Source organism: Saccostrea cucullata, unplaced genomic scaffold, assembly GCF_032062105.1.
Source record: "Saccostrea cucullata isolate Sc308-1 unplaced genomic scaffold, CSIRO_AGI_Scuc_v1 ctg4238, whole genome shotgun sequence".
Classification (NCBI taxonomy): Eukaryota; Metazoa; Mollusca; class Bivalvia; order Ostreida; family Ostreidae; genus Saccostrea; species Saccostrea cuccullata.
This window is the reverse complement of record NW_026939699.1, coordinates 25,429-51,544: the sequence shown is the minus strand read 5'-3', so window position 1 is coordinate 51,544 and position 26,116 is coordinate 25,429. Positions and strand designations below refer to the sequence as shown.

Sequence of the window (26,116 nt, the reverse complement as noted above, 5' to 3'; positions counted from 1 at the left end):
GCCTTACTTGTTCCGTGCACCTCTTTTTTTCAATGACGACATTGATTAGGGGTCACGATTTCACAGTTTTACAACTTGTTCCAAGAGACTTCAACATATTTATTTCTGATAGCAGCCGTACAAATTTCGAATAGCAACAGTGAACGCTATTTTGTTCTGATAGCAACCGTTTAGGTACTACACCGTGGTAGAGTTTCATTTGTGTCAAATATATTTTCACTCACAAATAATATAATTATACAATTTATTAACTGATATTGTTTTATGACAATTAAGGGGTTTCTTCTCAGAGATGTCATCATGCTTTAATTTAGACATTTGTTTGGCACTATGAGGGATTGACTAATGAGCAGTGTGGGATCTTTTCCGTTATTACACCATCGTCTCTCATAATACGTGGCCAGGGTTTCTACGAGCCCATCCAAAATCTCCACCTAACTTTCATTTCAAAGTTTCGAGCTCTTCCTGAAGAATAGTTGCTACCTTGATTTAGAATTTTCGACTTATGTCCGACGCGGCTTAAACTCATGACCTCCCGATCACGGACAGAGCGAACGCACTAACCGACTGAGCTATTGTGACGTCATACAGTAACACCTCGGAGGTCAATGAGCTTAGTTCAGGTCAGGTATATAATCCGTATGGGTATACAGTATCTTAGGATTTCATTTTTATTAGTTGTTCATCTTATTTCAGGGACAACTGATATATAAAAGTACATTGAATTAAAATCTAAACGATGTATAAAAGAAACTTTTTGTGCATTAAGCCTAAATTTTATCACCCGGAACGTAAATCGTTATGACTAAAAGCAATCCCCGCGGTATAGATTTTCTCATTTGAAATTCTGTAGTTATCCTTTACCTTTAAAGAGCCACAAAGGTTTCTTCTGACAACAAACGTTTTGCAGCAATATTTGAACTAAACTCTTAAAAAAACCTTTTCGATAAATATGAATTTAAATGAGAGCAGACTTTTAATTGGAATTCCCGTGTTAAATTTACCGGTACAAGTTCTAACAACTACTTGCGTAGGTTTATAAATAATTATACACTCAATGTTACTCATGCATATGACACATGGATGGTTGCATCTTTACTGCTTCAAAGCATAATCTGCAGAGAAGAATGTTCATATATCCATGTCTACCTTTCCAGGATCCAGTGTTGTTAGAAAAACTTACGGACTTCTATCATATCTTTTTTTTTTTTTTACTAAAAGGCGCATTATATCAAAATCTGCAGTTTAATAAATTCAAATGCACTCTCATACATTTCCTTGATTTCAAACTCAGATTGTAAGAATTTGGTCACAGAACCATATGCATGTGTTTCTAACAGAAATTAAGTTTACGAAAAATTCTAGGTGTAGTGAATATTCATGTAGGTTTGTTCACATTTTTACAATGATCTGCTTACTTATGACTGATTGTAGTCTCTAAGCAAAATTGTTTAATTTTATCTCCGATTAGCCTTTAGATTTGTCAGTCTAAAAAATCGGGCTATTTCGATACATGTACAGCTGTAACCCATAACGGCCAGGACTTGACAACTATTCTGGATTTATACGGAAGAAATCTATCATGGGAAAAATAGATCTGATGGTACACGTGTAGCACAGCTCTGTAGTACGCAGATTTTTTTTTGTGTGGGAGCCTCCCCCCCCCCCCATTAAAAACCTTTGCTACAGACTTCTATCAAACAGTATTTTGATTGCTGAAATATTAAATTATTTTGATAGCCTATAGTTATGCTTAAAACTAATGCCGATGAAAACTTGTTCTATCTTTTAAAAGCTAGAACTAATCGTTGAATGACGTTTTTTAATCAAGTTGTCAAGTTACATGCATCTACATGTATATACTGCAAGTTCTTCCTACTTTTTAAAATGCTTGTGCCATAGAATTAATGTTTAGTTTGTATATAAAAGTATTTCTTGTATAAGTGAGAAAATCGGATCCGTCAATGAATATGTGGATTTAAAAGCGCGATTTGCCGATGAATGGCATATTCGAATAGAGCGAATTATTCTACGGGCAAGTTGCCTAAGGGACGAACTCTCTAGCATTCTCGCGCATGCGTAGCCTGTCGTTTGCCCATGGCATCCGGTTTAACCTCGCTTATATATTTACTGCGTGGACCTCAGGGTCCACGCAATAAATATTCAAGAGGGAGTAGTCCCAGATAGTAGCTCTGATTTTCCAGGGAGTAGTCTTCAGATGAGGACAATAGTCTCTTCTCGGGGAAATAGACAGTTTAATGGTATTAATTTTACTTCATATTCCATAACTGTTTTATCAAACAATTAATCATAGGCGATTTATTTTTTTTTTACCAGATATCCCGACATTTCACAAAACACTGTAGAGGCATAATTACAAATACATGCGGTTTAACGGATTGTATGATCAGTAATGCATCGTTCCATAAAACAATTAAATTATTTTTAAAAAGTATTTTTACTGACATCTCAAAGATTATCGTTGTCTTCATTATTGAATTCAAGTATGTGATTTTGACATCGCATGTCGAAATGTTTTGACTTCATAGTTACATTGAGCACTAATAACATGATGTCACAGACTCGGGACTCCTTTAACGCTCCGTCCACTGAATACTTTGATTGGTTTAAATGACTAATAAATATTCATGACAGAATATATACATTTGTGGTATCTTTCCATTATATAAATATACAGAGAGAAAATATCTTCAAATCTGTATGAAGTTTCTCAGAGGTCAGAGGTCAATACATGGCCGAATGACACAGTGCAATAATATCTACCGTTACTTATAAATATAAAATGACTTCTTTTCATGTATAAAAATAAAAAAATAAGCAAGTAAAATAATTGTTTTAATCAACGTAAACAAGTACTTCATACATTTTTTGACGATCGATTTAAACTGTGTACATGAAGAATATACCGACAGAATCTAGACCTTGTTTCACTTTTGTCGTGTGCACAGTTTCTATAACGTTATCCTTATTTTTGGTAGAATTTAAGTTAAATCTTTATGATATAGGCTAAAACTATATTTTTTCATAAAAATCTACTCACGGTAAATGTGTAAATCTATTGGAAAATATTAATGCAATGCAATCACGCCACAAACAGCTAAGAAAAAGTAGATTGAATGTTTTTGATCAAATTTAACTTTGATTGCAAATTAATTAGCTCGGCCAAGTGTCTCTATCCATAGAATCCTTTCATCCCTTTCAGACGACCGAAATTCCTCCAATTTTTGTCATCAATCTTTGGACGTATTTCTTGTAGCTTTTCATAAATAAAAGTATTCCCAGACAGGAATCTGTTCACTATTACTGATGACAAGTAGCCTTTGACAAAATATTCTCTTCAAAAATGAATTCTAAGCCTGACAAATTCGAATTGTAACCGCCTTTCAAGCCAATTTAAACCTTGCGTACTTGCTTCGTCGCGTCAGGAAATAGTTTCCTCCCTCGGGGAACCATAAGCTTTTTATTTTCCTCGTATCCATTCCATAACTGCGCAGCTAGGTTAAGGACTGCCAAAGGTAGATTAGCATCTGCAGAGCTTAGTGTAATCAATTGTGACGTCACAGTGAAATTGCACACGAATGAATAATAAATGTCTTTTCCATACACTTTTACATATTTTTTTCCCCTAATTTTACATACAGTAATTTCCCCTAATTATTGTAAACATAAATTCATGCGTACCTTATCTTGTCATTACAATACTATTCGAATGTAAAATTAAGGTAGAGATTGATAGCTTGTCAACAAAAAAACTACCCATTGAATTTTTCTGAATTTTTTATATGTTTGTGTCGAGTCCTTGTTCTAAATCATATCAAAAATTCAAGGCAGGTCATCGGGCTAGTTTTAGAGAAATTTGACAATTTTGATATTGCCTTCATCAACCACCGAAGAGCTGAAAAAGCAGGGTAAAATAATATAAGAATATGATATGAAAAGGGCTGTAAATTTTTTATTGCTATATCAATTATCATTTGTCTTATATGAATTCAAACATCTGTCTGTATGGATTAATATTTGACATCAATCTTAAATTTATCAAGCATTGTAAGCAAAAAACAGAATTACATTTACCAAGATGCATGGTCAAATTAGGTTAAAATATTGCCTATTCATTGCACAAGGTCTCACACTTCTGCTTCCACTGTGAAAAAATTACCCATCAAATTTCTTTTTTTATTGCATATTATAGTTAGCCTATAAGTGTCTTAAATTTTAGAAAAAAATCATACTACATAATGGGGTTTAAATTCAACCTGGAACAAGTTTATTATCTTACACCCTACCCTACCCCCTTCCTTTAGAAGGAAGCAATTTTGAAGAATATGGTGACTAAGAGAGATTATGCAGAAATTATCAAAATATTTCACAGAAAAGGAGTAAATTCTTTGTAATATTCTTTTAAATTACATTTTGTATCACAAAAACAATTCATACATGTACACCTAGACACATGTTGCCCTGGTTGACCTTTTTGCACTTATATTAAAAAAGATAAGAAGTTTTCCTTATATCGTTCAAATTGACTTTGATAGATAGAATTAATCAAAATATTTCAAAGAAAATGAGTAAAATTCGAAGTAATATTCTTCTAAATTACATTCTTTATCACAGAAAACAATTTATACATGTACACCTGGACACATGTTGCCCTGCTTGACCTTTTTGCACTTATATTAAAAAAGATAAGAACTTTCCTTGATATCGTTCAAATTGACTTTGTAGATTTATTATACATATGATTCTTGGATGAATTATCAATGACAATAATGTTTTGACCAATTCCGTGCATAAGTAAACTGGTTTTATTTTCTTCCTTTGACAACAATAGAATGATTAATTTCACTTTTCTTTTATTAAACAATTCCTTTTTTATTCCAAATACATGTACAACATAAATAAGGAAACCCAGTGATTATGAAGTTTTGAAAATATTCAGATAAAAATGTGTTATGTATTACACTGTTAAATGAAGACTGCCTGGTCATCAGTTGTCAGATATTATTACATTAAAGCATGGTAAAAAAAATGCTAAATACATGGTAAAAAGTGCGGGAAAATTGGGTGATTTGGTTATCATTACATACATACAAAAACAGTGCAATAATTTACAAAAATACATACAATGTATACGAGGTAATAATTTGTAACTTTAAAGTATAGATTTTGCAAACAGATTCATAAAAGTTAGAGGAATTCCACCATAGACTGTATGTGATACTGTACAATTTTTAAACTCATGATGTAGTTCAACAAAATAAAGTGAATACATTCAGTACATGTACGGTAATAGGATATTAAACTTGCTATTTTTCTTTTTGTCTTATTGGCTAACAAAGATCAATGTAAACATGTATGCATTTTTAATTCCCACCGTATGCAGCCAGTTGCGTCATGTTCAAGGATCCTGACAATTCTGTTGTTTTTATGTCAATACAACAAAGGTGTTCTTTCACAAGGATCTGCAGTAAACAAAATTCACTCTGTATATTCAGATTTTGAAGCACGTCTTATGGTGTGATATGTCCGTTCCTCTTTACCATCTCCTTCTGGTAGTTCTTTTTCTGAAAAGAACAAAATATTTTAATACAATAAGAATGAAAATACATGTTTTACTTCTTTCTTTCACTGCAAACATAGTATGACTATGTCTATATGAATATAAGACACTTTTGAGATACCTTTTTTATATAATGACAAATGCCATGAATTTTTTAAATTAAATGCATATAAAATCAGCCTCATTAATCTGGGCATTTTTGCTCCCAAGGAAATTATTTGGATTAATGAATTGTCTTAATTAAACAAACTGGTATTATAGTGGTATATAAGGATAAAGATCAAATATTTTAGTTTATAAATGTAGGCCACACACTAAGGCCAAGAACAGAAAAGAAAAGAAATAAACGTGAAATACAAAGACTCAGCACAAACTGTTCAAGAGTTAATACAAAAGGATCAAGTTTTTGTGGAAATAAAAAACTACCTGTACCTGTCAGTGACACATCAATGCATATACCACTAGCAAACTAAATATTATATGTGGAATTAAAATACTTTTCTTTTTACATCTTATTCCATTTTTTTTTTTAATTCAGTTTTGTCCCTAATTACCTTATTGATATAAATCCAATATTCTTTTGTAACACTGCAGATGACACTTGATTAGCCAAGGATCCTATATTTCCATGGATCTGTAACATGATGAAAATAAAATAAAGTAAATAGCTTGATCATCTATTTAAAAAAAATGTAGAATTTATTAACAATTTTGATTTATTTTGCAAATTTAGCTATGATAATGTGAAGAGGTCAATATTGTTAAAAAACCATGTCAATTACAAGTTTTTTTTAACAATACTGACTTCTTCATATTATCATAGTACCAATTCTTTGGTGCTTTAGTTGAAACAATTTCATTCAAGTTAGAAAACATCTTTACATTTTAAAATTTTTTGGTTATTCAGTTCTGAATTCAATTTACAACATGACTTTTTATATGTTTATACACAAATATTTAACCATACATGTATTTAAGTCAATAGAACACCTACATGTAAGTAGTGATGCAGGGATCCCAAGTTAGATTCTCAGTCCAGCCATACATGTTCCTCGTTTCCTAACACACAAGTATGCCACTTTATGTTCAGTTTGCTGTAGCAGCAGATCTGGCTTGAACTTTCCTGAAATATTAATATGATCTTTGAGAAATTATTGACTTAAGAAAATGCTTCTATATGTATACAATAATACTGTATGTACATTATGGTGTTTAAATAAAAAATACAAGGACTAAAAATCATAAACTTAATTTTTAATTAAATACATGTATTATAAAACACCTCCTTTTTACCACCCCCTTGAAAAAAATTTCTGGATTTTCCCTGATACATGTGCAAGTGTAAATTGAAAAAAAAAATACAAACCAATGGCTATTTTGGAGTTAATGTAAAAAGCACCCTTGAATTAATTCCTCTTTCCAGGTGACACTTGATTTGGTCACATTATTTCAGCAGGGAAAGCTGAATACACTGTCTAACTCATAGCTTGCTTCAACTGTAGTATTAAATATTTCTTTTATAATCTATAAATATGATATCTGTTTATATTCAGGGCCCTTTTGAGCATAAAACAAATACTGTTACATACATAAATTTATTACAGGTACATAAATATTACATAAGGCTAAAAAAAAATAGTCTTGTTTCCTGCTACCCGACTGACCCTATTTTTTTTGTCACTTGATCCTAAAGTTGTTTCTTTTTACAGGTCCACGTAAGAATCAGGCAAAATCAAATTTTTGTGATAAGTCAAGGTTCGAGAAATCACTTCATATATCATGTAAGAAATAGACAGGACATGTATATGACAAACACTTGTCGGTTTGGAAATATTCCGCCTTGTTTAGATTTTACAGGTCAATAATTAAAAAAATTGCATGTTGACTGTTAGTGCAAATCTATACAATGTGATGCATCTTTAGGGCTTTGATTTAAAAAACAGCAAACCTTTTTGGTTAAAATGCTATTATATATTAATCAAGCACTTTCTGTACTATTAAATCCAGTTCTAAAAAGTTTGGAAAATTTTGACCGCAGCTTTGTTTTCCCCGATAAAATCGAGCAATATTGGCGAAATCGGGTTATCGTTCTTGGATATGTGACGTGTGTCGCTAGATGGCGTGATGTTACCAGGCACGCTAATGCGCGAAATATGGAAAACGAGGACGGGTTAAAATGTAGTGTGGGACATTACGCAGGAAGTTCCTGCGGATTATACAAACCGTATCCAAAAGAAACAGATTTAAAAATTTTGGGCGATTGTCAAAGAGACATATCTTTACACCTACACGCCATTAAGTTAAGTGGAGGCCACCAGACAGCAGTGACAGCAGCAGCCGACAGCGAGGGGTCTCTGATTGCCCTGCGCATTGGTTTATTTCGGTAAATAATTATATAAACTCTCTTTAATTTGTAATTATATTTGATGCAGTGATAATTAATATGATTCAAATGACATCAGTATTTGTATTCATTTTGGTTCGCTTTATGTTTTAATTGTCTTCGGGTCGATATTGATTTGACAAAAATTAGCTGTTAATTCTTGGCCTGCCTAAATTGAAGACTTGTACTGATGACCTACAGCAAAACTTATGTGATATTCTGATTAAGCATGTCCTAAATAAACTCTAGCTAGTCCAACTAAGTTTGACTTTTACGGTCCCCGTAAAATCACAATATCACAAATAGAGATTTATTTGTAATATATCTGCTCAGTCTTTTTGAACAAAATTTACTGTTAATCTTACCCTGATGAAAACGATGTACACAACACTGATCTAACAGTGTATCCATATAATATATACAAAAAAAAAATCCTATACACAAGCATCCATGATTTTCTAGTCGCATATTTTATGTATTAAGTGTCGAGGGTTGAAACTATTGACTAGGCCTATTTTAAATCACATCATTGTGATATTTCACCATAGTACTTGTAAGCAAGCCAACCAAATGGGGGGGGAGGACAAAATATACATCCCTCCCAAAAGGGGCATAAGATTCATTCATAAAGATTAAGTAGAGAGTTTTTTTAATAAATATATAAAGAATTGAATAATTTATTATTTCAAGATATGATCCATCCATGACAGTATGTCCATTCCATCGTTATGGCCTTGGGATACACTGGAAACCTCCTCGGAAGTGCACATATCCATCACATGAGGGAGCTCAAAAACCCCAAAAAGCAGTAAATGCAGAAATGAGCAGAAATATTTTGAAATGTTTAGGAGTGTTACTGGTGATTGGTTCAGGTAACTGCATGTTTATCATTTCAAGATCTGTTTATTTTTTTTTTATTTCACTTGAGGAAAATTAAAATCACTCTCTGGATGAACATTAAATATACGTACATATATTTGATTATATGAAATATTGATTTTGAACTATGTTTATCATTTTAATGTACCAATAAAAAATAAGCTGTTGGTAATAAATATGGAATTTATTCATGCAGGAATTTGCAAAGGCTGTCTGAAAAGTTACAGCAAAGATATCTCCAGTTTAGACAATGAACAGGATTCTCTATCACATGTAAGCATATAAAGTACTGGTATATCATTTTTTTCATAAACACAATACATATATTCAGAAAGCATTGACAAATGATAACAATTTTGCTTATGTGTCTGTGTGAAACTAAAAGTTGAAGAAAACAATTTCCAATTTACCAAGACAAAAAATAAATCCCTAAAATTAGTAAAACGAGACTTCATACTATAAAATGGGTGCCATATATATTAGTTGCAGATCTGTAGCGATATGCTTTTATATATATGTCTTTGACCATAAAGCTACAGAGCCCATAATGAAAAAAAAAGGTGCAATTGACTGCGCAATAATTTTTGTGATTTTTTTTTGAGAATTCCTCCACTTTTCAGCATCGGTCAGTTAATTACCCTTCACTCCCTAATTCTAAGACCGTCCATTATTTAACTAATCTGTATATTTTTCCATCTCCCTACCTTTTAAAGTCGTCTCTACAAGTGATAAACTCGCTTGATTAAAATAATTTGTTAGATTGCAAAAAATTCACTTCAAATGAGTTTATTGCATGTAGAGACAACTATAAATGGTTGGGAGATGGATAAAATGTACATATTGGCTTCAGAATGTGTCTAGAATTAAGGAGTGAAAGATAGTTGATTGACCAAAGCTAGTTTGAAAGTGGAGAAATTCTCCCCAAAAGTGCGCAAAAAATATTGTGCAATAAATTGCACTTTTTTTGCATTACAGGATCTGTAGTGTTATGGTCAAAGACAAATTATTTAAAACCATAATGCTACAGATCTGCAGCTACATATAATTATCAGGCGCGGATCCAGGAATTGGAGTTAGAGGTGGCACTAAAATAAGGCAAGGGGTCTGGGGGCCGCCATGAGGCCCCCAGTGGGTCCAGGGCAAAGCCTTGGTGGGGGTACAGGGGGCAAAGCCCCCTGGGAGCTCCTGCATTCTAGAGATTTTGTAGGGTAAAAATGAGGTCTACCAAGTAGACATATTTACATTTTCCAGACGAAACTCTGATTGATGCTAACTTTGACAATTGGGGGGGGGGGGGGGGGGGGGCTGGGTCCTCCCCCCTTAAATCCGCCACTGATTATATTGTATATATATATATGGATGCTTCATAATTATGTGCCCAGATCCATAGATCCCGGGCGTATATTGTTTTTGTCCTGTCTGTTTGTCTGTTTATCTGTTTATCTGTTTGTCTTTCTGTCTGTTGTCAACTTTAACCTTCGCCATAACTTTTGAACAATAAGAGATAGGGACTTCATATTTGGTATGCATACTCTACTAATAGATTCCTTTCAAATGACATCAAGGTCAATGACCTTGTGACCTTGACTGTGACCTTTATGCTAAAAATAGCTTTTTCCACCGTTTGTCATACCTTTTGAACCATAGGAGATAGGGACTTCATATTTGGTATGCATACTCCACCGATAAAGTCCTTTCAAACGACGACAAGGTCAATGATCTTGTGACCTTGACTGTGACCTATATGCTAAAAATAGCTTTTTTTGAAAATCTTCTTCTCAAGAACAATTGACCATAACTTTTGAACCATAGGAGATAGGGACTTCATATTTGGTATGCATACTCCACCGATTAAGTTCTTTTAAATGACACCATGGTCAATGACCTTGTGACCTTGACTGTGACCTATATGCTAAAAATAGCTTTTTCCACTGTTTGTCATAACTTTTGAACCATAGGAGATAGGGACTTCATATTTGGTATGCATACTCCACCGATAAAGTCCTTTCAAACGATGGCAAGGTCAATGATCTTGTGACCTTGACTGTGACCTATATGCTAAAAATAGCTTTTTACACTTTTTGCCATAACTTTTGAACCATAGGAGATAGGGACTTCATATTTGGTATGCATACTCCACCGATTAAGTTCTTTCAAATGACACCATGGTCAATGACCTTGTGACCTTGACTGTGATCAATATGCTAAAAATAGATTTTTTGAACTTTGTTGCCGCCAGGGCGCATAGTGTTTCACAAACACATCTTGTTTTTTTTATTTTTTAGCTCACCTGAGCCGAAGGCTCAAGTGAGCTTTTCCGATCACATTGTGTCCGTCGTCCATCTGTCCGTTTGTCTGTCTGTCTGTCTGTAAACTTTTCACATTTTTGACTTCCTCTAAAGACCCACTAGGCCAATTTTGACCAAACTTAGTACAAAGCATCCTTGGGTGAAGGGGAATTTAAATTATTAAAATGAAGGGCCAAGTTCCTTCACAAGGGGAGATAATCAAGAAAAGACAAAAATAGGGTGGGGACATTAAAAAATCTTCTTCTCAAGAACCACTGGGCCAGAAAAGCTGAAACTCATGTGGAAGCATCCTAGGGTAGTGTAAATTCTAAATTGTTCAAATCATGACCCCCGGGATTGGGCGGGGCCACAATGGGGAATCAAAGTTTTACATAAAATATATAGGAAAAATCTTTAAAAATCTTCTTCTCAAGAACCACTGGGCCAGAAAAGCTGAAATTTATGTGGAAGCATCCTGGGGTAGTGTAGATTCTAAATTATACAAATCATGACCCCCGGGGTTGGGCGGGGCCACAATGGGGAATCAAAGTTTTACATAGAAATATAAAGGAAATATCTTTAAAAATCTTCTCAAGAACCACTGTGCCAGAAAAGCTGAAACTTATGTGAAAGTATCCTCAGGTAGTGTAGATTCTAAATTAATCCAATCATGACCCCTGGGGGTAGGGCGGGGCCACAATGGGGAATCAAAGTATTACATAGAAATATATAGGAAAAATCTTTGAAAATCTTCTTCTCAAGAACCACAGGGCCAGAAAAGCTGAAACTTATGTGGAAGCATCCTGGGGTAGTGTAGATTTCAAATTGTCTAAATTATGATCAGTGGGGTAGGGTGGGGTCACTATATATATTACAAGGGGGAAATCTAGTAAAGAACAGAATGGTCAAAGCTTCTCAGGTGAGCGATATGTCCCATGGGCCTCTTGTTTTTTATTGCATTTGGAAAAAAAAATTAAACCTTTTCTCACTTCTTTTATTTTTTTTTTTTTTTGAATTTTATTTTGCAGTATGCTGTATGTACTACTGGAGAGTCCCTAGGATATAATCTGAGAGAACATGGTCATCTGCAATATTATGATAATGTAAGTAACAATTTTGTATTTTATTTCCAGTAATGTTGGACCACCTTAGCAATACACTCAAGTGAGCTTTCTGATTGAAGTGTCTTGTGTCTGTTTAATTTCCCTTGAATTTCTGCAGCAATTATAAATTCCTGGAAACATACAGTTTTTAGCTCATCTGAGCTGATAGCTCAAGTGAGCTTTTCTGGTCAAAATTAGTCCTTTGTATGTTATTCTTGTTGTCGTAGTAGTAAACTTTTACACATTTTCTTCTTCTCAAGAACCCCTGGACCAATTTCAACCAAACTTGCCACAAAGTATCCTTGGGTAAAGGGTATTTAAGTTTGTTCAAATGAAGGTCCAAGCCCTTTTCCAAGGGGAGATAATTATGAATTAATGAAAAATTAATGGCATCTTTAAAAAATCTTCTGCAGAACCATTGGGCCAGGAAAAATAAAACTCATGTGGAAACATCTTCAGGTAGTGTAGATTCAAGTTTGTTCGAATCACAACCCCAGGGAAAAGGGAGGGGCCACAATGGCCGATCAAATGTTTACATAGGAATATATAGTAAAAATCTCTAAACAATCTTCTTCTCCAGAACAACTGGGCCAGGAAAGATGAAACTCATGTGGAAGCATCCTAATAGGTAGTGTAGATTCAAGTTTGTTCAAATCATGACCCCAAGGGAAAGGGCAGGACCACAATGGCTGATCAAAGTTTGACATAAGAAAAATCTAAATTGGTGATTTTAATGTATGGAAACATTATCAGTTAGAGTTCAATTTTAGTTTCCTCATATCATGACCCCAGGGGGTAAGGTGGGGCAATGATGAGCAATCAAATCTTTACATATAGATATATATAGGAAAAATGTTCAAAACTCTTCTTCTCAAGTATAGCAAAATTATACATATGTACATGTATGCTTTAATTATTAGTGACATTCTCAGGTAATAAAAAATTCAAATCTCCCCTCCCCCAACTAGTTAACTTTTTAATATACTGACCCCCCTCTCGCATCTATCCCCTTTCAGCGCATCGCACCTCATTGAAACCTTTGGCTTCATTTTCTATTGCCTACACATATATTTGATGCATGCTACGCCACTGCCTTTCGTAGCCAGGGAATACAATAAATGATCTAACATCATTATAAATTTGCTGGCATAACATGTACAATTATTTCAGATTTCATTCTAACGATTAATTTTTCTTCTTACAGGATTCAGATGTACCAAATTCCCAAACTCTCTCACAAATATCAACATATAGTGATGAAATGGAAACAACGTTGCAGAATGCAAATGAAGTATTGAAAATGGTAACTGGTGGAAAGGCAAGCCCTTTGCGTGCACAGCTTCGCACAGATATTTCATCAGCAGGGGAAAGTACCATACGTTACTATAAAAGAAAAGCAGAGGAGTCTGTGGATTCAGTTCTCAATCTCATAGCTCCTGGACAGTCTTCAAACTTGAAGCAGCTAATTACAGAATCAACCAAAGAGCCCTCAGAAGATGATCTCATTAACACCATCCTGAGAATATATGAAGAAACAACAAACAATCAACTATGCAACCAAATCCTATCAGTGGTGTCCAAGAAATTAACCAAAGATGAAATTATGCAACGACTACCAGGAATAACGAAATACAAAATAGATCAAGCCAGACTTACATCAACTTCAATAACTGCCCTGGACATGAAAGACAGAGAAAGAAGACCAAGAGAAAAAATGGATGAAGAAAAGATGCAACACGCTATCAACTTCTTTTTTGATCCTTGTTTCACTCAAATTGTTTCCTACGGCACTAGGGAGCTGGAGTTTGATACTGGGGAAAAAATCAGAATTCCAGATGTCATTCGAACTGTTTGTCATGCACAGATTGTACAAATGTATTTGGCTTTCTGTAAAGAAAATGAATTCAAACCTTTAGGAAAAAGTTCACTTTTCAAAATTCTAAAAGCCTGTGCTGCCTCAAAGAGAAAAAATCTTCATGGGCTGGATAATACAGCTGCAGATGGAGTGGAGGCTTTCCAGAGTCTCCATACGTTTTTGAATACATTAAAGAATCATTCTCTGATGTCTGCTGAATTACACAAAGAACTAACAACAGCTTTAACTTCAAGTCGCATCTACTTAAAAACAGACTATAAACTCCATATTCAAGAATCAGACCTATGTGCAGATCATTGTATTAACTGGAGTTTGAGCGACAGTAATAATGAAGATTTTCAAAATCCGTGTGACCATATCCATTCCTTAAAGTGTGACAGATGTGAACTTTTGAAAGAAGTCTGTACTGAATTGCATAAGATTATCAACAAAATGGATAATGGTATAGACAAAGATGAATACACCACCATCATATCAGAAGCTATGAAGAAAATTCTCAGGTGGAAATCCCATATCGTTCGAACAGTGAACCAAGATAGATATCGCACAGATGTAATTGACCATCTAGATAAAAATCAATGTGTATTAGTTATGGATTGGGCGATGAAATTTGTTCCTCAAAGATATCGTGAAAAGCAAACAGACTGGTTTGGTCAAAGAGGAAGAAATTGGCACGTGATTGTCTGCATATATAGGGCAGAAGATGGATCAATTAGTGTAAGTGCATCACAAGTTTCTTTGAAAAATTTCCATGTATTTTTTTTAATAATTATTTTTGTAATTGTTTTGCGAGCACATACTTTAAATCAAAATTTGGCTGAAAAAACAAAAGGACCATAAGTACAAAATTAACTCTTCCTAACAAATGAATATTGGTATGTTAATAAATCTAAGTACTTCATCTAGTTATCATTTTGTTTTGATTTGCAGCATAGGACTTTCACTCATGTGTTCGATGGTGTCAAACAAGACTGGTTTTGCGTAGCATCATTGCTGGAAGATGTGATTCGTGCAATAAAAGATCAACTGCCGCATATTCAAAATATAAGTCTTCGTTCAGACAATGCAGGATGCTATCATTGTGGATTACTGTGGCTATGTTTACCAGAAATCAGCAAAAAAACAGGTAATAAGAGAAATTAATATGTGAAAAGAAACAACACAATTTCATTAAACACAATTAACAACAAAAAAGTTGACTGCAAGATCATAATGATGTCATTTGAAGGTAATTTTTGACGGTATTATGTATTATTTTGTAGGAATACATATCAAGGAGTACTGTTTTTCTGAAGCACAAGCTGGGAAGTCATTTTGTGATTCCAAGATAGCACACATGCGAACAAAAATGAAATCCTGGGTGGCAAGCGGAAACAACATTGTCACAGCCTCAGACATGAAAACAGCTTTAGATTCAGGGAAAGGTAATTTTATTCACTTCTTTAGGAGTGCAAGTCAAACTGATTAATAGAAAAATCTGCTTCCCATTTCTGGGCCATATTTAAGAAGTCTAATAAAAAAGGACAAAATTCAACAAAATTTGGCCTTGATTATATAAATACATTCCTTATAGCAAACTTTTGTATTAAATAATTGGGAAAGATTTGATCTTGTGAAATACCATGTAATAATCTTTCTACTTTTATTTTTCTTATAAAGGTGTTGCTGGTTGTCAAATTGCTGAATGTGTTATAGACACTTCCAAACAAACCATGAAAAGCCATAAATTAAAAGGTGTAAATGATTACAGCTATGTGGGATTCCAAAGAGATGGGATAATTTTGAAAAAAGCCTACAATATTGGTAAAGGACAATTCATTTCCAATGAAACACTGGACAAGTTAGCTTATGGTAAACAAAAAGACCATGAATCAGGTTGTACAATCATATCAGGATTTAGTTTACCCTTAAGATTAACTGGAAAAATTGAAGGGCGACAAAAGTCAAAGAATCAAGAGTTATTTAGTGAAACAACTAATATTCAGGAGGCCGTAAATAATTCACCAAACTGCATCGTAAAAGAAGAGGAACATGTAGATTCCCTCCCTACAGCATTTCACTGCACAGTTGAAGGATGCATAAGAAAATTTGCTACTTTCAAAGGACTTGAAAATCATTTATTAATTGGCAAGCATTCCCTGCAGCTACAGAAGGAGACAACATTTGATAAAATCAAACACCAGTGGGTTAAACTGTGTAATGAACTTGTGTTTTCAAGCAAAGTGAAGACCGTGTTATTTGAGAGTAGTACCAATGACTTTCAAGTGAATACTATGGGATGGGCTCTAAAGGAAAACAAGACAATTTCAAGATTTCCTGAAAGTGTAAAGAATTTCCTTGTACGCAAGTTTGAAGAAGGCAAGACAACTGGGAAAAAATGCAACCCTGTGGAAGTTGCTGAAGATATGAAAAGAAAGAAAGATGTAAATGGTGAACATGTTTTCAAAGTTAATCAGTGGTTAAACCCCACCCAAATCACCTCATTTTTTTCGCATCTAGCCAGCAAAGATCCACAAATTCATTTCTTGAAGACTGAAATTGATGATGATGATTTGTTTGCTGCACTTGCTACCATTGACGAAAAAAATGTGATTGATAACATTGAGTGATTGATATCAGATACTATTATGTAATGTAACATGAAATCTATTATATATGAAGTTTTTGATAAGAGAAGGTCAAAGGTCAGAATTGTTCATTCAGTGTAAGAGCTTTCATTAATATGTATATGCAGTTTAATAAAAATATCTTGAATATGTTCTTAAAACTGAGCTTAACACAAATTTCTGATAAGTGAGGTCAAGGTCAAAGAAAAGGTAAAAAATGATGATGCAGTTGAAGAAATGTCAGTATTTAGTGATAGACTATGGTAAGGTACATTAGTCCTAAATTGAATGTTATATAAGATGTACAAATCACATCTATAAAGAGCTATAATTTACAATTTAAAAAAATGTTGTTTACAATCATTAAAGTAATTTCAAAAAAAAAGAAAAAAAAAGAAATGATATTCCCGTTTTCTTTCATTGCGATAATTGTGCAGTACAATGTATATTGATTAATGTTTTACAAAGAGGAATTATACGTAAATGACTTGGATAAACATATATGTACATTATTTTGGTGACAAATAATTTGTCCCCTTGAACTGTTATAAGACTAGATTTGTTTAGTCCATGGTGGACTATAATAACAGATTTAGGAACTCTTGCAAATTATTTTACAATATAACATCAAGATATAAAACTGTTTTATTGTTAAAGATCATTCGCAATGTACTTCAATTATAGTTTCGAATTGTATTCAATATTGGTATTTCGCTGTGCATTACTTTGGGTGCATAAAAAGAAGAAAGCATCTTGAGATGCATCATCCCTGCTGATTGTTTTTGCAATTAATTTTATGTGCATTATTTTGTCTGTCAGAGTTAAAGTGAATAATTTTTCTCTGTACCTATGTTTAAAATGGTGGAGTTAATTGAAGTATTTTGAACATTTTGCAAGGTTATGTATTTCATCCTGACCATTTGCTGTTTTGTGTATATATGGGTAGCATCTTAAACATTTGATAATTTACTTGTCCCAATAAGACATAAATTAGAAAGAAATGATAGCTGTTTTTATCAATTAAGTACTTCAGTCTATACTTTAATTATAAGGATCAGTACAGAAAATCATTGTACATTTGTTCTGTACATAATGAGTCTGTTGACTTTCACAAATAAAAAATTTATATGACCGGAAAATTTTCTTTTCTTTTATACCCCCGCTTAAAAAACGGGAAGGTATACAGTAATCGGTACGTCCCATCCGTCCGTCTGTATGTCCGTCTGTTACGTTTTGGGGTACCCATCTCACCACAACTCCTCTCGTACCACTGAATGAAATTTGATGAAACTTTCACAGAATCTTTATTACATAATCCCATTGTACACCTCCTAGTTTACTTTTTAATCTGATATATATTTTGGGTTTCCAAAACTGCCATTATATTCATATGGGAGGCAGGGAATATCATTTAGTGAGCTCATTGCTCAAAGTACCTCTACTTTTCTACTGTGTTATCTTTAAATTTTAAGTGTAGACGTACAATTCTATCTGGGAGCTACTTGTTTTACCAGGATATACAATGTCATGTATAGGCTTAAAATACTATACAGTGTATAGACAAAGAAAAAATCTTTACAATTTGCTGAATAACTTTCTAAGCATGCAACTTGGTTACATATATTTCAGTAGAGTAGAAAGTACTCCCCCACTAAACAGAAATATGTATCAAAGTGTATTCTACTTCTAAACCAAGTCTTATATCAAAATGGGACCAAAACTGTAGGAAGAGTAGCATTTTGATAGAATTTTACAGAATTTTTTTATTTTAAATTTATAAGTGGATCATATGTAGCAAAATTGCCTACTAGTATGTAAACAAATGGTGATGTGGACTTTAAAATCACTTCAACATATTATTCATGGTATTTAACCCAATATATCTGTGTTGAGATACTGAAGTTCAACTGCATGTATACAAAAGGTGGATTCACTATAAGTTCTTATTAACAAGTCCGACACAATTGCTTGATTATATAGCTTGATTAAGCTATATAGCTTGATTTAGCTTTATTAATATTGCTATTCAAAATAATGCTTGATATAGAAATTTTGTCACAACATATTTTCTCAAATGTGTTATTTTTTCAGCATGTACAAAAAGCTGCACCTTGGTGCAGTGATAATCTTCAACTTTGAACTCTTTTGAATGCATGTAAAAATTACTCACCAAATTGAGACTTTGAACTCAAAGTTCTAAAAGTTTTGGGGCTATTAGATGTGACTGTATCAAAAAATATTGTATTTAATGTTGTCGTAAAGGAGGTATTTTGTCAACAAGAAAATTAATTGTAGGTAAAAATAGCACTTTGAGAAGCAATAAATACCTAGGTTCACTGCAGGGTACTTTTAATAGCTACGTAGGTAGAAATAGTCTTTGGACACCTGTTACAGTTTACTAGAAAATTTGTGCAATTTGATGCAATTAGATTGTTTATTTATGTATCTACAACTTGATTTAACATTATTATTATAAAATAATATTGCTTTATTTCTCTCAAATATTTGTTTAGCAATATTTTGAAAAGAAAATAACACCTATGATTCAATGCATTAAAAGATTATTAACACCCCGATATTGATAACTATTTTGTTTCTGACTCAAAAGTTTCAACTAAATTTTATCATAACAGCTGATGATATGATGAAGTTCTCAGTAACAAGAGACTAAGAATTTTTACATTTACACAAAACTAAATCAACCAACCTCTGACTACAGGTGACGAAGCGAAGATGGACGATAGGAGCTTTTTTTAACATCTGTTAATGATGCAAAAAAAACACAAAGAAATCAAAGCAATGAACCGTTCGCTTATAAATCTGAATTAGATGTAAAACAAGTGTAAATGGCAATGTTATCTTTACGAGTTGATAAAGATTTTAGCATGGTATAATAGACACATATCATCCTCACACATGTCCTTGATGGTAATTGACAGAGAAAATTTGGAGCCCATATAGGTACATATATATTGAATTCCGATCCCGATCGATTTACCATTTTTTTGTTGATAAAATATATAGAACAATAATCTACGAAAGTTAGAAAAAAATATATGTTGATTGAGATGCTTTTGTTTTAGGAAACTCAATTTTAATGCATGATGTTTTTAATTTGGGAAATATGTCTAAAATATGAAGAAATTTGTCCAATGTTCTTTCAATTTTTATTCTCGATTAAAATTGCCCTATTGATTTTTCCACACTTTTTAAACTGGATTAATAAAGACCATATATTGCTTTATTTTTCTGAGTTTAACAAATTAAATAATATGTTTGCTGTTTTAATTAATATAGTTTTAAAATCACAATAAATTTTAATGGCCAAATATACGTGTCATTTCATGACACTGGTTACCATGGATACGGTCAAAATAACAAATCCATGGCAACTGATAACTGAAGTACAAATTTTCTACTTTGTAAAAAAAAAATATTTGCTAATTTATGAAAACAACAATTCTTGTTTTTGTAGCATTGAACTTCTGGCTTTTTTGCCCAAGATCTTGGCTCATGAACGCCAGAATCTATTTTTAGTAACATATCACAGCCTATATGGGCCAATTGAAAAAAATGATATTGAGTTTAGATTACTACTATTCCAAGTATTGCTGTGAAAAAATTTTGGCTTAATCCGAGACATTCGACTTATCGCTGATTGCCTGATTCTTACGTGGACCTGTAGGGTCATGGTCTTTAATGTCTATACTGAAAACAACATCAGGCACAGATCGATACCGGTGTACCCACGTGGTGCTGCAGTGGACACTGGACAAGGAGTAGTTTCACCAAAATTATGTTCACGGTCGGCTTCAGTCTCACCTATAAAGGCTATATTTTGATTCTCATGAAGATGCTTCAATTTCGAGAACCGTAAAGATTTAATACGTATGGTAACTTTGTCCTTTAAGTCGAGGAAATTTCTCGATCGCTTCGTCGGCCATCTTGTAGCATAGACAATAATGTGTAAATGGAGACTTTTATTTGACGGCGTTCCGGAATCCGGAAAAAAAGCACGTGCAAATATGCGGATTCTTTCTATCACGTGATTGCTATCGGTCTCTACCTTAAAGCCAACTTGATCTAGCATGACAGATATGACGTCATAGACTAGTTTGACACGCAGTTTCTCTGCACTTTAGACGCAGATCAAGCTATAATTGCAACTTGTTAATGTGAAATTTAAAACTAAATAAGCGTGATCTGACTAAAATTGAGTCATATTTTTAATGAATTAATTAATATTTCACAGTCTTACCGAATTGATAACGAATAGGTCTCTTATATAGCCGCAGTCATACTACAATCACATGAACACCTCCTCGAAAATTTCAAAAGTTCAACGATATCCGCTTAACTATAAAATATGATATTTTGTACACATGTAGCTATTGTTTCTACTATTTTGAAAAGTGCTGGGTGCAAGTTGTGCGCTAATGATTTTTTTCTGTATTTTTACTTATATCAATGCGTATATTATAAATGCACGAGGTTTTTAAAGAGACTGTTATTAATTTTATATAATTCCCGTGCATGGGGAAGTTGCTTCCAGCACTTTTCGGGTTAAAAATGTTGTCTTAAAGAAAACACAATCAATTTCTTGGTGAAAAATTTTCCGTATATCGTTGAACTTTTACGATCTTTGTATCCATACATATTTTTTCTTATTTCAACCATGTCACGTGACATACAGCTGATATAGGTAAAGTCACTTTGGCCGAACCCAATACATACATATGCATTCGTACAATTCCCATTAAATTTAAACTCATGGTAATAAAAAAGATAACAAAATTATATTGATTTTCTCGGAATATATTAAGGCATATTTTCTATGGGCGCCCTTAACCTAGCTGCGTGTATAATTAGGAAATATGATATAATTTTAAAACATCTATCGGGATATAAACACGGGTTGGTCACGAGATTAAATTCCATAAAGCCCGAAGGGCTTTAAAATGAATTTCGTACAACCCGTATTTATAGCCCGATAGATGTTTTAAAATGGTACGTTATTACTTATATTTACATCTGTGACTCATTCATACTCTAAATTTGCCTTATTGTGACTTTTGACGTGTGAAATGCATTATTTTTCAAACCAAACGACTTGTATGTAATTCACTGAACGTGAGTCGACCCTTTCTGACGTCACTGAGAATCTTCGTCAAACGCGTTAGCGCTTCATGATAAATATGCCTGCGTGAAGCGTTAAGTTCATATACCTCATGAATCTTCAAAAATTAAATTAATTTCTTACTTTTACGCTATTTTTCTGATAACTTGCCATAAATTTACGCCATCTAACTATCATTTTTAAAGTAAAACAGTGTGCACTATTTTTTGACGTCAAATGCGGTATTATGACGTAACAACGGAGATATTAATGCTTATTCGTGGTACATATGTAATGTAGTTCATGAGAAAATGAACTACATTTCATTTTGTAAAGAATCATAGGGGAAATTTATTGGAAATGTAAATATTATAACGTACACATTTGACTAACGGCAATTTACGCTTAAGTTTATTAACTGTGAACCGGTTTATTAAAAGTGTGTAAACTGAACCAATTTAGATTATACCGTAAAACAAAGGTTAATATAAGCTTCAATCCTTATAATTTAATTTTAGTGTATATATAGACAATAAGACAATTTTCCCTCCAAAATTGCTTTAAATTGAACATATTTTAGAGGTAAACTCAAGCGGAGTAATACGTTTTTGACATTACTCAATGTAAAGGAAACAACTTATGTTATACAATATAAAAGAAGTCTTTCATGCAATCAAATTACGTGTTAAATTTACGCAGCTTATGCAACTGAAATTAAATTATTTGAAATTATTAAAAAACGCTACAGGGCAAAGTGATGTAACGACGAAATTTGGCTGTGTAATTGAATTGAAATATAAAATATATACCTTGGTATGTCATTGTTATCGTTTGAAATAAGGATATTTAAATGGTAATGGATTTATTTTCCTTCAACACGTTCACAGCGACCAAATACCAGAGTGCGTAGTGGTAAAATGTGTCACTGAATTTCCACAATTCATAAATACTATATACATTGAAAAAAAAAACAATACATTAAATTCAAGTGAAGGGTTCGTTGAAGAAAAAAAAGGAATTGTGGCTAAAGGACCCTCTCTACACAAGCAATTTTTTTCGGACATTGAGAAAAATATATTGTATAAACATGATAAAGGAGTTAATATTGAGCTTATTTATTTAATTTTCATTGCATGATGCGTGGCATTTTACCCCCCGGGACCTAAACTTTAAGTTCTCTATCTCGTTTGTTAATAAACAAATGATGTTTAAGGAGGCTAGATGGTCAACAAATAATTTTTTTATTAACCCCCAGATATAACTTAAATTTTGGGATATTATATTTTAAGCTGTCAACTATGAATTGGCAAAGAAAAATTTCATAAATTTCAGTTTTAAAATTTGATCATCTTTGTATATTTTTATATGGATCTCTTCTTCTAAAGGAGATAGAAAAAGTCTAAAAATGGCCATGACCACCCAGCCTCTTTAAATTTTGGTTGTTAATCGGTAGAGTAGATGCAAAACTTATGACAATGATCGTAATCAATGAAATTATTTTTCTCCTTTTATGCCCATTAAAGGTTTCTATGATGACGAGGCTTTATTTCGAAACACTAGTGGTGACATTCTTTCTGGCCACGGGAATGACTAAATTGCAATGTTCCTCAGAGCCTTCTTGCCAGTGTCTGATGGACAACGATAGACTGTACGCAGACTGCTCTCGCCTAAATCTAACCGAATCACCAGTGTTCTCACCAAACGTCAAAATCATCAACCTCAGTCACAATAATCTAACGTGTTTGCCGTTAAGAGAACGCATTCCAGATGGACTTGTCCATTTAGATCTTTCATATAATCGTATACATACTCTCTCAGGGAATTCTTTTCAGGGACTGAGAAACCTAACGAAACTTTTATTACAGTATAATGAATTACAAATACAGAATCCAAGTCATACGGAAGGAATATTCAAAGATTTAATGAACATTCAAATAATCGATTTATCATACAATACAAAATTGACATTTAAGGTTCTTAGAAGTCTTTCTTTTGACCTACAAAACACTTCAATCAGAATCCTTCGTCTGAACAAAATTCACTGTACATTTGGAATGGGGACCAAAATTATGGTAGAAGATTTTAAGTTTCTTCAATTCACAGAATTGAAGGAATTACATTTAGACAGTAACAGGATAGAAATGCTGGAGCCCACCGCAATCCTCTGTCAGACAACAAATTTACCTTAGGTAAATACGTTTTTAATGTTTTATATCTGCAAAGTATGCAGAAAATCAACATAAGTGCGCAGCATGCAGGCCATCCTGGTTATGTACTGGATACCTGTAACGAGAGTTCGAATGACCCAGTGCCATATTGTGCCTCCACAAATAACCCCGATTTCGAAATAACCCTAGGTAGTGCCCATGTTAATTCAAAGGATCTCAGCATGAGAAACAAAAATAGAAGAAGTAGCGAGATTTTAAATTCAAGTGATGTCATGTCACGTGAAATTGAAAACCAAAGTAAATATAACATGGAGGATCTGTGTGTTCTTCATGATGAATGGATCCCTTTCCCTGTACCGAAAGGACTAGAAGTTATTTACTTCAATAATAGTAATCAACGATTCAAAATATTTGAATTATTTTTGTCGAACAACAATATAACCCATGTTTATCTCCAAGACAATGCTTTTTATTCATGGGATGGTCCAGTTCATAATCTAAATTCCATAAAAGTTCTCAATCTTTCCAATAACTTTTGTTCTCATGTCTCAGAAAATTTTTTCCAATATGCAGGAAGTTTGAAAGAATTATATCTCGGAAATAATATCCTTGGATTTAGCTTAGCATCGGACATGAAAGGTTTAATATTCAGAAATCTGAGGAAACTTGAAATGCTGGATTTGAAAGAAAACCGAATTTCGACACTACCAAAGACTGTGTTTCAAAATTTAGTGAATTTGAAGTACTTAGATTTAAGCAAAAATTTTCTTAAAAAATGGGAGATTAACACCAGTTACATGAAAATTGTTTATTCCATAGAACTATCGAACAATGAAATAACATCTCTTTCGGAAGGAGATATGAAAGCCTTTGACAGATTAGGATCGACAAAAACTTTATCTATGAACTTTCTGAAAAATTCTTTTATATGTATATGTAGAACAATCAACTTTATGAAATGGATGGAAGAAAGAAATAAAACCAAGAAAATAAATTTCTTGCATTTTGACAATTACAATTGCACTGAAGATGCAGAACACGAGAGAAAAGTCTTAAAATTTGATAAAATTAAATCACATATTTTAAATTTACAAAGAGAATGCCGTTCGTTTTCTACAATCATTTTTGTAACGACTGGAACGCTGGTTTGCTTTCTATTTATACTTTGTACTGGACTTGCCTATAGATATAGGTGGAAACTTCGGTATTTTTATTATATGACAAAAAGCCGCTTCCATCAGTACAAATCTTTGCGAAGTGAAAATCTTCCCCTTAACCAGTATGATGCATTTGTTTCCTATGCTGATGAGGACAGATCCTTCGTAATGAGAATGATAAAAAAATTAGAAGAGGAGGAAGGCATAAAATTATGTATTCATCAGCGTGATTTTGTACCAGGATTCGACATCGCTGAGAACATTATAACTGCTGTTAACAAAAGTAGAAAAACGATTATTCTCCTCTCTCCCAATTTCATCAAGTCCAGCTGGTGTATGTACGAGTTACATATTGCCAAAATGGAAGAAATTTACAGCAGGAATGATGAAAATGTGATATTCCTCATCCTTTATGAAACTTTGCCTTTGAAGGATATTCCTCTTACCTTAATGGATCTGATTACCCAGAAGACATACATAGAGTTTCCAAATGATGATCAGGAGTTTAGTGATGATGTATTTTGGAATACTCTAAAGGGATCTTTGCAATGAAATTGCTGAAATTAATTCTCCTTCAACAGCACTTGCATTTTCGAACATACGTTTTAAAGTTTAAAACAACACTTTAAATTTGCTTGTTTCCTGTAGTCAAAGAAATACTTCGCTTAGAAGCAAATGCACGCGGGCATACGTCAGTTAAATTAAAGTTAAATGTTTTTAAAACCATATAGTAAGCCAACTTCTAATTAATCTTACTTTTCATTTACAAGAATGCCATTCTTGTAGATTTTTTTTATTCAATACGCATGCCAATGGCTTGGATAAGATGAGATTTAAATCAAACATGCCGCTTATACTAGCATATATGTGTACTATTGTTCTCCACAGCCCTGCTTTAAGTCAGCTTTACGCACATTCTACAGTAAATTTTAAGATCGTCTTTTATTCCCTGTTGTTTG

At 33.2% G+C, this 26,116-nt stretch overlaps 3 protein-coding genes and 1 long non-coding RNA gene across 5 annotated transcripts; 3 read left to right on the top strand and 1 right to left on the bottom strand.

The window, feature by feature from the left end:
- Nucleotides 1-3,953: 3,953 nt before the first annotated feature.
- LOC134253696 (uncharacterized) lies at nt 3,954-7,024 on the bottom strand. Of its 2 annotated transcripts, XR_009989158.1 has the most exons (4): nt 6,948-7,024; nt 6,572-6,704; nt 6,136-6,215; nt 3,954-5,585 (listed from the first exon to the last, which is right to left on the bottom strand). It is a non-coding gene; the product is annotated as an uncharacterized LOC134253696 (long non-coding RNA). The 2 variants fall into 2 exon arrangements; XR_009989157.1 differs by having other exon boundaries at nt 6,572-6,980.
- A 710-nt stretch (nt 7,025-7,734) lies between these two features.
- Nucleotides 7,735-14,682, top strand: LOC134253701 (uncharacterized). The gene is made up of 6 exons (XM_062736284.1): nt 7,735-7,964; nt 8,655-8,836; nt 9,040-9,116; nt 12,160-12,234; nt 13,439-14,610; nt 14,679-14,682. The coding sequence occupies exons 1-6, from the start codon at nt 7,735-7,737 to the stop codon at nt 14,680-14,682; spliced, it is 1,740 nt and encodes a 579-aa protein (XP_062592268.1).
- Nucleotides 14,660-17,771, top strand: LOC134253698 (uncharacterized). The gene is made up of 4 exons (XM_062736278.1): nt 14,660-14,827; nt 15,041-15,236; nt 15,373-15,534; nt 15,770-17,771. Exons 1-4 carry the CDS (start codon nt 14,702-14,704, stop codon nt 16,717-16,719), a joined length of 1,434 nt encoding a protein of 477 aa, XP_062592262.1. The 5' UTR covers nt 14,660-14,701; the 3' UTR covers nt 16,720-17,771.
- A 5,585-nt stretch (nt 17,772-23,356) lies between these two features.
- Nucleotides 23,357-25,709, top strand: LOC134253699 (toll-like receptor 4). Its single transcript, XM_062736279.1, has 2 exons — nt 23,357-23,998; nt 24,091-25,709. The coding sequence occupies exons 1-2, from the start codon at nt 23,362-23,364 to the stop codon at nt 25,707-25,709; spliced, it is 2,256 nt and encodes a 751-aa protein (XP_062592263.1). The 5' UTR covers nt 23,357-23,361.
- The last annotated feature ends 407 nt before the right edge of the window (nt 25,710-26,116 follow it).